A 15,193-nucleotide genomic window follows, 5' to 3' on the forward strand; every position below is an offset into this window, starting at 1 on the left:
GGTTGGAGACTCGCTGTGCACTTCTAAAACCCTTACTGAGCCAGCTCCAAATTTATTTTATTTTATTTTATTTTTTTTGGGTGGGGGGGAGAGGGCGGGGGATAATTTTGCTTTGAAAAATAAATCATCCAATTTCAAATATGGTTCCATTTTGTTCTGCGATGCATGACTAATGTGCGTTTTAGACAAACTAGAGGATGATCTATCAGAAATGCATCTTATTTTTGACTGTAAATAGGAAGGGAAAAGGTTACCTTCTTTCTTATTTGTTGATGTGATTGCGGTTCATCACCAGCAGTGATACTGTGAGCGATAGCTTCAGCCAGAGAAAAGAAGAAAGGAATGATAAGTATGTGAAAGAGAATAAAAACAGACAGTCCTATCTGAGAGCATAAAGATGATTTTCTTCCCAGCCAACCAGTTTAGCAGAAACAAATATCAGTTTCATTTTGGGTTAGAAAAAAATAGGAATTAAAAAAAAGATGAACTCTCATCTCCCAAAGAAATTAAGCAGTGCTTTATAACATCCAGACTGTAAATAAAATAGAAAGTAACCCATCTAATAGTACTCCATCACTAACTTAGCATCTTTAGGGCATTTCTGTAGCTTTTCTCCTAGCTCCTTATTAACACAGTTTCTTTCTCTTTCTTCAAATCTGCAACGCTGGAACACAACTCCTACTTTATATCCCTCTTCTGCCTTTCTGTTATGTAAAAACAAATCATTAATTTGTTTATTCATTAAATCTTCTATGTCTCAGAGCACGTACATTTTCCTCCTTTAAACCCACAGATAAGATTATTCTGTTTTCCTGCAACACTTGCCATTGTACCTAGTATTTAATGAGGCTTAGCATTCTATGATAGACAGTCTTGTAGCTTCTTTCCTATTAAAGCACACCATACTTCAAAATGTTCTACCAAACCCTGTGAAATACTTGGTGAATGTATGTGTAACTGTTGTCTTTTCAGTTCAGGTCTCGTGGATGTGCAGTTTCATGTGAGATCCATGTGAAATGGCCCTTGATATCTTTTTTCCTAAATATAAAATGTAATTTGTATTAGTTAAAGTTTTGATTGTTTTTCAGAAGTTATTGAATATGAAGAATATGACTGTAAATGACAAATGTCAGACAGTGGTAGGAAAAGGTTCATGAGAGAATGAATTGCAACCTGCATTATGGATTTGTGAAGTTTTGAAATCTCTACGCAGAATCTGTTTCTGGATTAGTGAAGAAATTAAGTGTAATTCTGTGATGATCTAATTTTCTGGCCATTTAAAATATTTATACCAGACTGCAAAATCTTGCTTGATAGGAAAACTGAGCTTTCAAATTATAGTGACCTTATTAAAGGGTTGAATCCAGTCATGCAAGGCTGTTTTTCATCTACCTTTGCCTTTATAGACTTTATCTTGAGGTCGTCAAGCATCAAGCAGTTTTCATGTTTTGTGAGTGCATTTCTTGGAAATGCTACAGCCTAATCTGGTAGAAACCTGTAAATTACAAAATAACCTGAAGTTGTTTCTCACATGCTTAAGCTACCAATGAAGCTGAAGTTCAGGCTATTCTTAGCTAGTAAAATAGTGAATATGTATCTTTCCTTCATGTAAATGTTATGTAGTGAGATAGATGTCATAATATAAATAATGCATAGCCTTTTGGACTTGGAGAAGGAGAGTGTCACCAAGCTTATATTATTCATTTTTTATAGTTAAAGTAGTCAATTCCAGGCAGTGTTTTTAATTTGCTATGAAAAGCTAAGTTCTCCTTTCTTGAGCTTTATCTATAATCTAGTAAAATCAGAGAGAATCCTTTTGCTGAGGCCAGTACCCTTTGAACAGATGGTATAAATTCAGCAAGTGAAATAGTTCACATCTGCTTAATAGCCAAAATAACTGACAATAGGAGGCTGCAGTTTTTCATCTGTTCTGTGCTAATACAGACCTCAGAAGCTTTGGAAGGTTTACAGTAGTGATTTTGTAATACTATGTGCTAATAGCGTTACGATTTTTAATAAAGAATTAATAGACCATAATCCAGTATGAGGTCATTTAAAGTATTTGGACTAAGACAAATTTTCAAAACTGAAGTATTTGCAGAAGAACTTAAGTATTTTGTGATACGGTTGCTTGCAGGATCCAAAGCTGCGTGAGCTGTTGGATGCTGGGAATGTTGGAAGTCGACTGGAAAATCGAATGATAACTGTTGTCTATGGACCAGACCTGGTCAATATATCGTACTTGAACTTGGTGGCATTTCAAGAGGATATAGCGAAGGTAATACACTTTTATCTGTGTCATATGAAATTTATCTTTTTTAAAGTATTGCTTTGAGATATGGATAAATGAGATAAAAGTGGAGATTGCTATGAAACGAGCCTCAATTCTGCTATAGAGCTATGCTGTTCCATATGAAAGAAGAAATGTGCGATTATAATTTTCCGGGAATATATTCAGCAAATTTTATGTCGCAGATGTGTGTGCTCATCTTCAGAACATTGCCTGTTACTCTATCTAAAGCCCAAGTAAGAACTGTGAAAATAATCATATATGCAAATTATTACTCTGCTATGAGGAATATAAAACATACTGATGTCTTTCAGTAGTTATCACTCTTTTATGCTAGTTCTGTGTGTGAAAAGTAGGGACAATCTGTCAACTTTCTGTGGTTGACCCATGTCAGAGCAGTGTGAGTCTATGGGTCTGCCTTGCATCCTCAAGTGTGTCAGCAAGCAGACACTTAATATAATTTGCTCTCATGACATTTTCTGTGGGTGCTCAAAACTCAGTTTTACTCAAGCATTTTGCCTGCCAATATCTCTTGAAAAGAACCGTACCTTAGCAAAGTAATTTTTCCATGCAGGTAGGTAGTACTTTCATTTCTGTTCAACAAACCACAGCAACCACAGCTGTGTTTGACAAACAAGTCACAGTTGTTACTTGTACATGTTTACTTTTTTCCTTCTTTCACTTTCTGTATGACTTAGTTGTATTTAATGAAGTGGAAGCTCTTGAATTTATCTATCCCAAGATGGCATCCAAAAGCAGCTTCTCTTTCCACTTTTGTTCATGTAGATAAACTCAGATGGTAACCTCCAGGTAACCATGCACTGAACATGCTTTTATACAGCTTTCATCCTAGAGTCCAGTCGATTCTCTGAAAGTACAATTTCTCCACAACTGACTGCTATTTAACAACAGTGAGGAGTTACTCTGTTGTTACACAGGTTCCAGCAGATGTCAGGCCAGTTGAAAAATGATCAGGATGAAAGTTTTAAACCTAGATGGATTAATTTTTGCTTGCCAACTTTCTGTTTCTGCTTTCTTCATTAGCCAATTGGTAAATCTGGTGGGAACACAATTCCCTCTGTTTCTCTGATATGAAAGCATTAGAAGCAGAGTTCATGGTGATCCCACTCTGCTATGTGGGAAGTGGTGTTCTCACAGTTGAGAACACGTAGCTATAATCTACAGGCATAGTTAAGAAAATCAGCACTGCAAAAGTGAAGGTAATTGATACAAATCAAGAGGAAAACTAAGCATATGACAGAAAATTAAAACGTATGCTAAAGCTTTCATAGCAAAAATTGTTAACCTTTACTAAGGGAGAAGGAAAATCACCTAAATCAGAAGCATATGTCCTGTCTCGCTTTCTTGTCTAGCCAGCAATCACAGAACCATAATCTGCTTGCTGAAATAGTTCAGAAATTGGTGTTTTAGAGCCATTTTCTGTTTGTTAATGGAGCCTTGAAATGCTGTCGACAAAATCATGTTTTGGAGAAGCTTTGCTGTCCTAAATCTTGAGTAACTTCTGTGATCTGAGTAACAAAGAATCTGAGTTTTCCTTGTTATTATAAGTGTGGCAGGCCGAATAAATGCATTCTTTATCAGTCAGGCATTGTTGCCTGAGGTAGGTTTCTCAAAGCATTGCAGATTAGCTTCACTTATTTTGAAATCTCACTAAATATCCTGATCGTTTCAATTAAAATAGTTTGATTGCTATTGAAGACATCTAAGAATTCTTCCTTGTTTAACATGTTTTCTTACTTTATATAAACTAGACCACAGAATTTGGTCTTCTACATCCTCAGGAGCCATGGAGTGACTCAGATGTCAGTATAAGTAAATACATTAAGCAAAAAGAATCTCTTTGGGGAGCTTAGATGAAGGCGTTTAAATACAAGAAGTTTTCAATGTCACACATGCAAATTTTGACCCTACTTGCTGACATTTGGGGAAGGGAAGTGCCAGTGAATAATTCCCCCACCTTTCCCTTTTCAGTGCATGAATACTTCTCTTTTTAACCTTGTATTTCTGATACCTAACTTTTCAAGCTGTCTGATCTATCAGACTGATCTATCAGTCAGCCATCCCTTATAGGAGAGAGGCAAAGTGAACTGTATAGATCTTAACAAGGCAATTAAAATAATTCAGTTATGAGATTTCCTTCCTTTGCAGAAAGCTTACTGTGCATTACCTCCACTGTTTAAGTTGTGGGAAAATTATGAAGACCTGAACTGTGGCCTTTTGAAGTTGCTTTCAGTGAGCTAAATCAAGAGCTAAAAATTACAATGTTTTTGTTTCATTTGCATTCCTCCAGGAGAAGGCAACTAATATTTAAAGTATGATGAGCTGAAGGGTGCTGACCAGCTGGTTTGCTTAGAGAAAGCAGCTTGAAATCCTTTAGGTAATGATTTGAATAGCACACTGCAAAACCCATCTGGATGATGAACAGAAGTAGCTCTGCTGCAGTTCTTGCTTATTTTCAGCATGATATGTCTATGCTTGTCTCAGGACAGGGTTTGTGAGCATCTACAAGCACTTAGTGCTATAGAAGCCAGGATAAAGAAATAATTTTACTCTTGGACTTTTTCTGAGCAGATGTTCTTTTTCCATGTCTGTTTTCCAAGATGAAGTCCAACCTGTGAACCTCTGTGTCTCCTCTATGATATTTTATTCTCCTGCCAAATCCTGTAACTTCAAAACTGAACTTCCCATCTTTCCTGTCTCCTTCCTGTTACTCTCTTTCCTGACTCTCACATCAGAACTGTTCACACAACTCTAGCACATCCTGGCCATAGAGCTCCCTATTCAGAGCCCAAGGAATTTTATTTCTCTTCAGTTTCATGAGCATTGGATCAGTTCCATTGATAAGAACTGTGAATTCCTCTGTAAGTAAAATAATACCATCAAAGATGGTTCACAGGTCGATTGTTAACATGCTTCCCAACATATACATCTTCTTTTTTTTCCAGCTTTTTTTTTTTTTAATATTTAAGAGCTTTTTCAGTACAGCAAAAATGTTAAAATAACATAAATACATCTTTTTTATTTTTAAGATAAAATTAGTAATGAAATTGGAAGTGTAGGATTTCAGTAACTTTCTTTGTTACCTTTCCACCAAAAACAAGCATGCAAGGACATTGTCTCTCACATAGTCAGTTCTGATTTGAAGAAAATGTTTTGAAGAATCTGTTCTATCATTTGTTATGAAAGAAATTTCATCTCTCCCATTGAGATGAATGTCTTGGAGTATGTATCATGATGCATGTAATGGATGAGAGAAATGAGTTCACTGAGCAACAGATCTCAAAATGAACTGTTGCTTACACGCTACCTACCGAAGCACAGAGCAGTTACATGATTTGTTAGTTAAGTTAGCAGGAACTGTATAAATATGAATTAGTGCAACAGAATGTAGCCAAAAGGAGAGCAGGTTCACGAAGCTCTTACTGTGACGGATGTGACTCGTTCGGAATTGAATGTGTTGGAAGGCAAGCTTCTTCCCGTACCAAAAGGGATCAGTCTGCAAACAGTTTGTTGGCATTGCTGCAGCCCTATTTCAAAATACCCAGATTTATATTTTCCTTTTGTGTTGCAACTGTACAGGAGTCTGCTGCTACTGCGGTGAATCAGAGCTGTTATAACCTTTCCGCAGTAGGCTGTTTTCTTTCTACACATAACAGCCTTCTACCCCGCCGAGCGCTCTCACCAAGCGCTACCTTCTGGAATCGCTGCTGCTGGTAAAGGAAGCTGCACGGAGCATTGTGCATGGATTTGGGGGGCAGGCTTTACTCTGCACTGTATAGCAAAACCAAGGAAACGGAACCATTTGGTGGTGAAAGCAGTGAGACGCATCTTGGCTCACAGCTTGCTGCAGCCCATCAAAGTCAGTCAAAAACATCTCCTTTATTTCTTCGGGTCTTTGCTCAGGGCTGTTGTTTCCCCCCTGCTGAGGGTTCAGACCAATGCCTGGGAAGATGACGTGATCCTTGGCATGTTTTCTGATCTTGGTTTTTCAGTTGCAGCTCTACAGTGCCTCTGTAATGAAATGAACACTCTAAAAATATGAGAAGCAATTAACAAGTATTACTTGTGATGTGGTACCTGTATCATTAGAAACGGCCCAGCCTGCAGGTAGCCCTTAGAATGTTTCGCAAGGGCAATGCGATCACTAGAAGAGCCCAGAAAAGCAAGCAAAGGAACATGGCAAGGCTGTGTTTATAAATAACATTCGTGACAGGCGTGTAATAACTGAGTTCCCCTTAAATTCCTGTGAACAAGCTCTCAGACAAAGAGAAGAAAGAGCTGGGGCGTGGGTTACTCCTGAAAAGTCATCAATCAATCTATTTTTTAGAAAATAGTTTTAAGCCCAGCAGAATCAGTGAGATCAAAACAAAGTCAATCAAGATCTGCTGAAAGATCTGTTTTTGATTTCTCCACAGTATTTTGTGTTGCCATTAATCTTTGTAACTGTTAGTGTCACAAAGAGAAGTTTTAACTGCTATTATTAGTGCCCAAACAAAGCAGTGTTTACAAGATGAGCCTATTTTGAGCCTGGAAAGATGAGTTGCCAAGAAGAAAAAAGGATTCTGCACTTATACACGTTCTGTTCCAGGAGTCATAGAAGAGCAGTCGCACTGCTAAAGAAGCTGACTTTTTCTCTAATTATTTCTCACACCCCTGTGTTGTTTTTTTAAATTAGACCTAAGAAGGAAAAACAAGTGAAATAAAAATGGAAGTAGTCGTGAGAGGTGGAGGGGAAAAATATCTCAGCAGCAATTGTTTAACTCCTGAACAATGTGGCTGTTTGGAAGGGAGGCAGGAATATCCGTATGGCTCTGCCAGGAATATCCCTCCTGTGCAGTGGCTGAGGTGTGAATTTGTAAACTGCAGATCTATGGCTCTGGTAGTTTAAGGATATCAAAAGCCTATATGGAGGTACGATTACAGGTATCTCTGTCTCATCCTCATTGTAAATAACTGCGTGAGACTGGTTAAAGACATCAGATCTGGTAATTTTAGAAAATAAATCTGAACACCTTAAAAAATGTATGTGTATAAAATACTGACTTTGTAAACTGCCTGCAGTTGATCACCTCATCATGTGGAAGCTTGAGGCTTTTTAGGTAAATCAAGCTGGTAAGCTCCAAAGTAATGTAATAACATTTGTTTCATTTGAAGCCAATTGTACTCTTCATTACCAGTAATTTCTGTCAGAATGAAGTTCTTTCATATTTTACCTCAAAAACAGATGAACAACAACAAAGGAAGAGGTTGAAAACTCCTCAAGAGTGTACATCTCTGTGTGTATGGTTATGGGAGATCTGCATCTGCACTGATGTGAAAGAAAACTCAATTTTAGTTTCAAAGAAAACTCAGAAAATTTCATCAAGTCGAGAAAAAAATCCCATTGTTTGAAAAGACATTGTTTATTTTGTTCCCTTCTTTAAAGGAGTGAAACATAGGTAATCCAAAACTGCACTTTTGATTAAAAAGAACTGCTATTAAAGTTTGAAAATAAGTGCTAAGTTAGCAAGAGAAAAAAATGTGCTGAAGTTGTTAAGGAAAAGCTATAAGGAAAATGAGCAACAGGACAAGCTGAGAGATAACTTAAAGTTATATGCATGGATCAGTCTTGCTGGAAGCCTGGGAAGGGACTGGGACCACAGGGAAGGATTTTAGGAACACACTTAGGAATGAGGAAAAAGATGAAAGGAGAAGTGAAGGAGATCTGGAAGAAGCGCTGTGCTTGCAGGCAATTTTTCTAATTGGAGTTGCACCCTTTCTCCCAATATCTATCTGAATTGAATTTTTTTCCTATATGCATCTTTTTTTTAAAAAAAAACATGTTTCTCATGTTGGCGGATCAGATCTCAGATGGAGCCTGTAATTACAGTTCTTAATTCAGTACCTGCCATAAGAGATGAGGTGTGATACTTGTCTGAATTGTTCCAAGTCTGTAGAGGAAGTGATGAAGAGGCCCTTATAACAGACTTACAAGGTGAGGCACTGCAGCAAGAGACATGTTATGTTATGGTCTGTACCCTGTGCTGTCAAATTTGTCTAGCTTCAGACAGGTGTAAAGCCTTTCAGCCTCACCTTAAAGGATGGTTGTATAGAGTCTCTTTCTTTGCTCCTCAGTATGTCAAACGGAATATTCCCAAACACACAAGAAAATGTATTTTTCTGGGGTGTGTGTGTTACATCTCCCAAGCTCTTGAACGTGCTTTACATAGGACATTTGTCCATATGACTTTTTTCTGATACTGTGGAATGAGATATCTTTAAATATATATATATATATATTTGTAATAGTCTTCATTGTTTGCAGAAATTCTAATCCCACAGACAAGGAGGGAAACTGGCTGGAAAAATCAAGTTCAGACTTTCATTAGGCAATTCTTGCTAACTGTCACTTTTAAAAATATGCAAAAGCAAGGTAAAGGTCTAAACTAAGCCTCACTTAATCAACTTTTATTTCTGTAGGAATGGTCAGATGAAGTGTTCAGTTTGGCAACAAATTTGTTGGCACAGAACATGTCAAGGGACGCATTTCTGGAAAAAGCGTAAGTGGCCATAGTATTTAATGCTGTGGGTGTTGCTCTTTTATCTGCGTCATTTTCCTTTTCTCTTGTTAGTCACATTGTCATCTATTGTTTCTGCTTTGATGAGTTGTCAGTTTTGTAAACATAGGCTGTCCGTTCTTATTGTTTTTAAAGCTTGTTATCTAAACGTCATTTAAAAAAAGTCTTGGTGGTGTCGTTCTTCTCACTAAAAAAAAAAGAAGCAAAAAAAAAAGTATTAAATATAATCTTCCTGTTGTATGCAAAGGTAGCAACTTCAGCTATAGTCTGAAGATCTCCATTTAATATTGAATAATATTCTGCTTCTGGATTATTTATCTTTCTAATCTCTCTGATTTTTGCATGCTTTAGAAAGACGCTGTAAATCTGCTCATTGAGGTTTGTTGGCACCATGCACAGATTCAGACTTGTTTTCAACAAAGTACAAAAGCACATTTGGAGTGTAAAAACACATCTCAGAAAGGAAAGAGAACTAAATCTGAGAGTAGCAAGACTCAGATGATAAACGCGCATGCTGAGATGACTTTACTTAAGTCATCGGATTGAGAACAGCATAAAAAAGCCTACCAGATAATGATGACAATTAATTAGGATATTTGCTGACCTTTTTTGTTCTTAAAGAACTACAAGTTGACTGGTTAAATGCAGCTCATTGTTTTCCAATTCTTGCTTGTAGATAGAACCTCATTCCAGCAAAATACCCAGTAGAGGCTTAGTTTACTACGACTTGTCTCTGTCCAAGGAGTCAGTTAAAACCCCTGTTTTGTGGACCAGGTAACGCTGCGCATACCTAGTTTTGCTATCTGCACTGTTTTTAGTCAGAAGATTCCTGACTGCGTAACTTCCAGGAACATACTTTTAAGTTACTGGTTTGTGAGGAGTGTATGTTTCCTTCTCACAGTTTGGGTGGTGCAGATGGAAGTCAGCAATAGTTCTCAAAGAAACAAACTTTGAAAGTTGGATGTTAAAGGAATTCTAGTTTTGTATCTGATACTGCTCTGTCAGGACAGCAATGAAATGCTAGGCAAACCAAATGCCAAATGAATGGAAACATTTAACATTTCCTTCTGGTTCTGCATGCTGACACAGTGTGCTAACTTAAGTGGATCGAGGTATCTTTCTGTAAAGTCTTCTAAGTTCCTTCATGATCAGTGGAGAAATGAATTTGTGTAAAATAGGGAAAACGTTTTTTTCCTTCAGGTCTTTCTGGATGGAAAGACCTTTCAGGCCTTGGAAGGCTGGGCACCCTTTCCATCTCCACGTCTCTCCATCATGAAAGTGCATATTAACAGTCAGCATTGCAGGGCTTATATTGGACTCCTGTATTTACTCCTGAGCTGCTGAGGCTAAATTAGATCTCACTTCATCAACACAGCTCTGTGTGAGAGAAAGAACAGACACTGATTCTTTCAGCTCCGTAGATTGTAGATCAGGGCTGATTTGATATTGGATTTCCATGTCCTTATCACTTAAAGGCCCAGATGGCCAACAGACTTGGTTGACAGGTGTGTGATAGGGAGGACTAGGGCTGTGCTTAGTGTGTGCTTTCCTGTGACATTCAAAGGAGTATGTTGTCACACAGTATAGTAGAGCCAGTCTTATTTGAAGCCATTTTTCTACGATTATTCAAGCTTAATATTAATTAAAGTCACTGAACACATTTTGTCAAGTCAATAACAAGCAAGCATGTTATTCCTGTGTCTTTTTTCCACTAATTAATAAATCACTTGGGAACTGTTGGGTTTCCAGGGTTCTTTGCACAGATGCCAAATCAGAGTCACTTAAGGAATCTTTGACTTTGAAGATTAAAACTATTTTCCCATTATAATTGCTGTTTTGAGCAAAGAATTGGTTGCAGTCCTGTCAGTAACCTTTTGATGAAATAGAAAAGCAAATTGCATTAGAGCAGATTTAGAAAGGAATGTTTTCTTTGTGGCATTTAGTCCCTTTTAGTGTTTGAAGTGCATTACTAAACAGATTGAGCAGCGTCTCTGCTTTGGTCAGATGAGAAAAACAGGGTTAATTTGGAAGGATGTAGCTAATAAATCATGACATTTTGGTTATACAGTACGCATTCCGCTGTTGTAATGCTGCAGTGTATTTTTGTGTTGGGATACATAAATTACTGTTTCGGTACCCTAGTACTGGAGTCACAATAACTGTGATGTGAGTGTGTTCGAAAGTTTCAAAAAATGGAAGACAACAGAACTCCTTTAACGAACCACTACGACTTGTTTAAATCTAGCTCAGTGCTGGAAGGCTGGGGTGGGTAATGTTTTCCTTTGGTGACACAGTAGCACAGGATATTTTAGTTTTCAGAAGAACATAAGGATTTGTGAAAATGTTCCTACATTACTTAGGGATATTAGCACGTATTATGTCTTTGAAGTGGTTACAAATAGCATTTTCAGTTGGGAAGAACAGGAAAAGTTATTAGAACCATGCAATTTCTTTTTCTGTTGGTATGCCAGTGGATAAAGTGAAAAATACATTAAAAAAAAAAAAAAGAGAAATACTTCGACATTGCCATGTTTCTCAACAGATCACGTTACAGAGACATTTATAGTTTTACTTAGATTCAAATGGAAGAGATGAAGCACTCAAAAAAAAGTATACTTTGCAGGCTGCTGCTGGTGAGCATTGTGCTGGTTACCAGTGGTCCTTGCGTGCTAGGAGGAACATCAGATGATTGCTGTAAACCCAACTGCTTCCCATTAGCTACTCATGGCTACTAGCAGACTACTGTTTCAGTAGGCACTGAATCACTTACTTAAAAGATGTGAACAAAGGAAGATACCTCCTCATCCTGCTGCCTCAATCAGCATGAGAGAAATCACCCCTGAGATGCTTTTAAATACTCAATTCAGAAGCTGTATAATTGCCAGCCTGTAGACGGTTTCAGCATGTAATTTTTATATTGCCGCAGACTGGAAATATAACGGGCTTGTCCAGGACTGCTAAATATACACTACTCTCTTGCTGGTGCAGACATTTCATTTACCAGCAATTTGGCTTCTTCCCAGCTGAGGAGTGGCAATATTAAGGGTCAAAGAGAGAAACCTTCAGAGCTGTGTAATAGGAGGGTTTATCGAGGTAGGTGTAGCTGTGTGCAACATCCAGGGGCAATATCAGCCTCTGGGAGGGAAGTAATACAGCCACCATTCCAGTCAAGTTCTGCAGTCTGCATGCCATGCCAGAGAGATCATGAGACAGGCAGGTAGGTGGATAGACATTTACCTCTGTCTCAGCTCTACGTCCAGGTGGAGGCCACTGGCAAGACCAGGAGCTCGTCTCGGGACTGCTACTCTTCAACATCTTGATCAGTGAGATAGACAGTGCAATTGAGTGTACCCTTAACAAGTTTGCTGATTACACCAGGCTGAAAGGTGCAGTTGCTACAACGGAAAGGATGTTGTTCAGAGGGATCTGGACAAGCTTGAAGAATGGGCACACATGAACAGAATGAGATTCAACAAGGCCAAGTGCAGTGTGCTGCACCTTGTTTGGGGCAATCAAAATGCACAAAATATGTGTACTGAATGGGAGAAGAATTCATTGAGGGCAGCCTTTGGAGAAGGACTTGGAGGGTTCTGATGGAAAAAAACCTGGACATGAACCAGACGTGTGTGTTTGTAGCCCGGAAGGCCAACAGTATCCTGGGCTGTATCAACAGAGGGGTGGAAGCAGGGTGAGGGAGGAGATTGTATCCCTTTACTCTGCTCTTGTGACACCCCATGTGGAGTACTGTCCTGGCATGGGGCCTTCAGCACAAGAAAATGCGTAGTTGTTGGAGCGAGTCCAGAAAAGGCCAGGAAGATGCTCAGAGGGCTGGGGTACTTCTCTTACGAAGAAATGCTGAGGGAGTTGGACTTGTTTTGCCTGGAGACGGGAAGGTTTCTGAGAGATCTCACTGCAGCTTTCCACTACTTAAAAGGAGCTTATAATCAGAAGAGGGACTCACTTTTTGTATGATCTGAACAGGACAAGGTTTTAAAATAAAAGGGCAGAGATTTAGATTAGAAGCAGGGAGGAAATTTTTTACTCAGGCTGCTGAGGTGCTGGAACAGATTGCCCAGAGAGATTGTGGATGTCCCATTCCTGGAGGCATTCAAGACCAGGTTAGATGGGGCCCTGAGCAGCCTGATCTGATTGCTGGCAACCCTGCCCATGGTGGAGGAGTTGAAGCTTGATGATCTTTAATGGCTCTTCCAAGCCATGTCATTCTATGGTATTACTCAGCTAAAGGGATATAGTGTGTCCTTGATATGTGCTTATGCATTACTTCAAACTGAGCATCTTTGTATGGTTTATATAGTGCATACTGCATGCCTGTATTCAGCCACCAGGGAAGAATGTTTTCATTGAAGATAATCAAAGGTAGAATTAGTATTTTGGAACAGCAGCAAGACAAAATGTAAAATTGAAACTATCATTTGGTCCAGTGAGAATTTCTTAGTAGTGTAATCTGTCAGGTTATGGATTTGAAGATGCTGAAGCTGAAACAGTATTTATGCCTGCACTGGGCCTAGCTGAAAGAAGGAAACCTCCTTCAGCAAAAGGATAGTGAGTGGCTGGCAGCTTGGGTGAGAAGGAGTTTGGGAGGATGATAGCTATGTGCATTAATGGTATTTGCAATGCCCTGTTGCAAGACTGATGTTACTTGGCACTGTAGGTGCATTATTGTTCGTGGAAAAGATATTCACTTATCTTTGGTATCTCAGAAGATTTTCATGTTGGCAAAAGACTTGATTGGAACTTAACACATAATCAAAGCAAAAGTGTTGAGCTGTAATGTTGGTGCAGAGGTACTTTAAAAAGTAAGAATAAAACAGTAATAATAAAACAGCATGCTTTTATCCCTGCAGATACACAAAACTTAAACTACAGGTGACTCCAGAAGGACGCATTCCTCTGAAGAAGTAAGTGTTGCTGTCCTTTCTTACCATGTAGTCTTATTTAATCTTTGAGTATGAATAAACATCAGGTATGAACATGTGATCCTTCTGTTTAGAATAATCTATCTATAGCATATGTTTTGACATACTTCAAGGAAAGAATGGCCAGTGATTCTCATGATGATTCTGTTCAACTACATTTTGGACATAGATTGCCCTTGTGATTTTCAACGATGTTAAGCTTCTCTGCTCTTGTTCCACTTGTGACTAATATTTTAAAAAGCCTAACGTCATTTCTTTAGCTCATAGACACATTGTGAGGATTAAATATATTCAAATTGTGTATCACTGAGGCAGTGTTTTGAAGAGAGCTGTGGTGACTTTCTCAAGTAACTATCCTCTGTAATAGGGGCTTGCGTGGGGTAGAATTAAACTCATTATGAGCACTATTAATCTCACCTGTGTTACTAAGCAGTCTGCTAGTGGAAGTAAGTGGCTAAAGACATGATAAACTGGGAAGCAATATCCAGCTTTTAAGCCAAGTGAGCCATTAAGGCATGTCTTAAAGCCGATTAATTCCCTCTGGTTTGTTTCCATTTTGCAGCATATACCGCTTGTTTTCTGCTGACAGAAAACGTGTAGAGACGGCGTTAGAAGCCTGTAATCTTCCATCTTCCAGGGTAAGTATCTTAATTTATTCCTAACCTGACAAGGTGTTGCATTTGTATTCAGTGGTGTTTAGTCTCTGTTGAGTATGATTTGGCCAAGGCTGATAGTGCTTCACTGGATTAGCTCCTGTATGGGTCCTCAGCAGTGGAACTGTTCTTCCCACAGAGTTTACTGTTATCTATTTGAATATTGGAGTATCTCTGATCTGAAATATGGACCAAGAGTGCCTGGAAGAAGTGGAAATGGATTGTAAAATAAGCCAGAAGGTTGTGTAATCTGCTCTGGAATAATCCTATGAGAATGTTTTAAGCATCAGTAACCTGCACACAGTTTTCCAGGTGCAATTTGAGTGCATTGTTTGGCTTGCCATGAAGATAATGGTGTAATGTTTCCTTCTCACAAAAGAGACTATTTAAACTCTTCTATTTGAAATAAAAAGTGTACGGAATAAATGTTGAACTGATGAAAGTGTCAAAGCTTTTAATGCTGCAGGGATGTCTCGTTGTATGCTGCTCAGCCAGGAGCATTGCAGGTTGGTACTTCACCTTTAAGAAGGCTTCTTCAAGCAGAGTGAAATCAAGTGATTCTAGTTAATGCTAGATTCTAGTTAATTCTAGTTAATGACATCCTTAGCCTTTCCTTCCAGGTAAAGAGTCTCCTTCAACAAGCTTCTTGCAGGATAATTCCTACTTACTAAGTGTAAGACATGGGACAGAACCAGTGTGTAGCAGAGGAGTGCCTGCATCTCCTAATTTCTTCCT

General features: G+C 38.6%; 1 protein-coding gene across 6 annotated transcripts in view; it reads left to right on the forward strand.

Moving 5' to 3' along the window:
• Positions 1-15,193, forward strand: part of PLCB1 (phospholipase C beta 1) — a 375,296-nt gene that overhangs the window by 216,680 nt on the left and 143,423 nt on the right. For all 6 annotated transcript variants that reach the window (XM_048938285.1, XM_048938286.1, XM_048938288.1 and 3 more), the window contains exons 4-7: positions 2,138-2,278; positions 8,771-8,850; positions 13,734-13,787; positions 14,368-14,443. In XM_048938285.1, the coding sequence (XP_048794242.1) occupies positions 2,138-2,278; positions 8,771-8,850; positions 13,734-13,787; positions 14,368-14,443 (351 nt within the window). The remainder of the gene's footprint in view (positions 1-2,137; positions 2,279-8,770; positions 8,851-13,733; positions 13,788-14,367; positions 14,444-15,193) is intronic.

Source organism: Lagopus muta, chromosome 2 (assembly GCF_023343835.1).
Source record: "Lagopus muta isolate bLagMut1 chromosome 2, bLagMut1 primary, whole genome shotgun sequence".
Classification (NCBI taxonomy): domain Eukaryota; kingdom Metazoa; phylum Chordata; class Aves; order Galliformes; family Phasianidae; genus Lagopus; species Lagopus muta.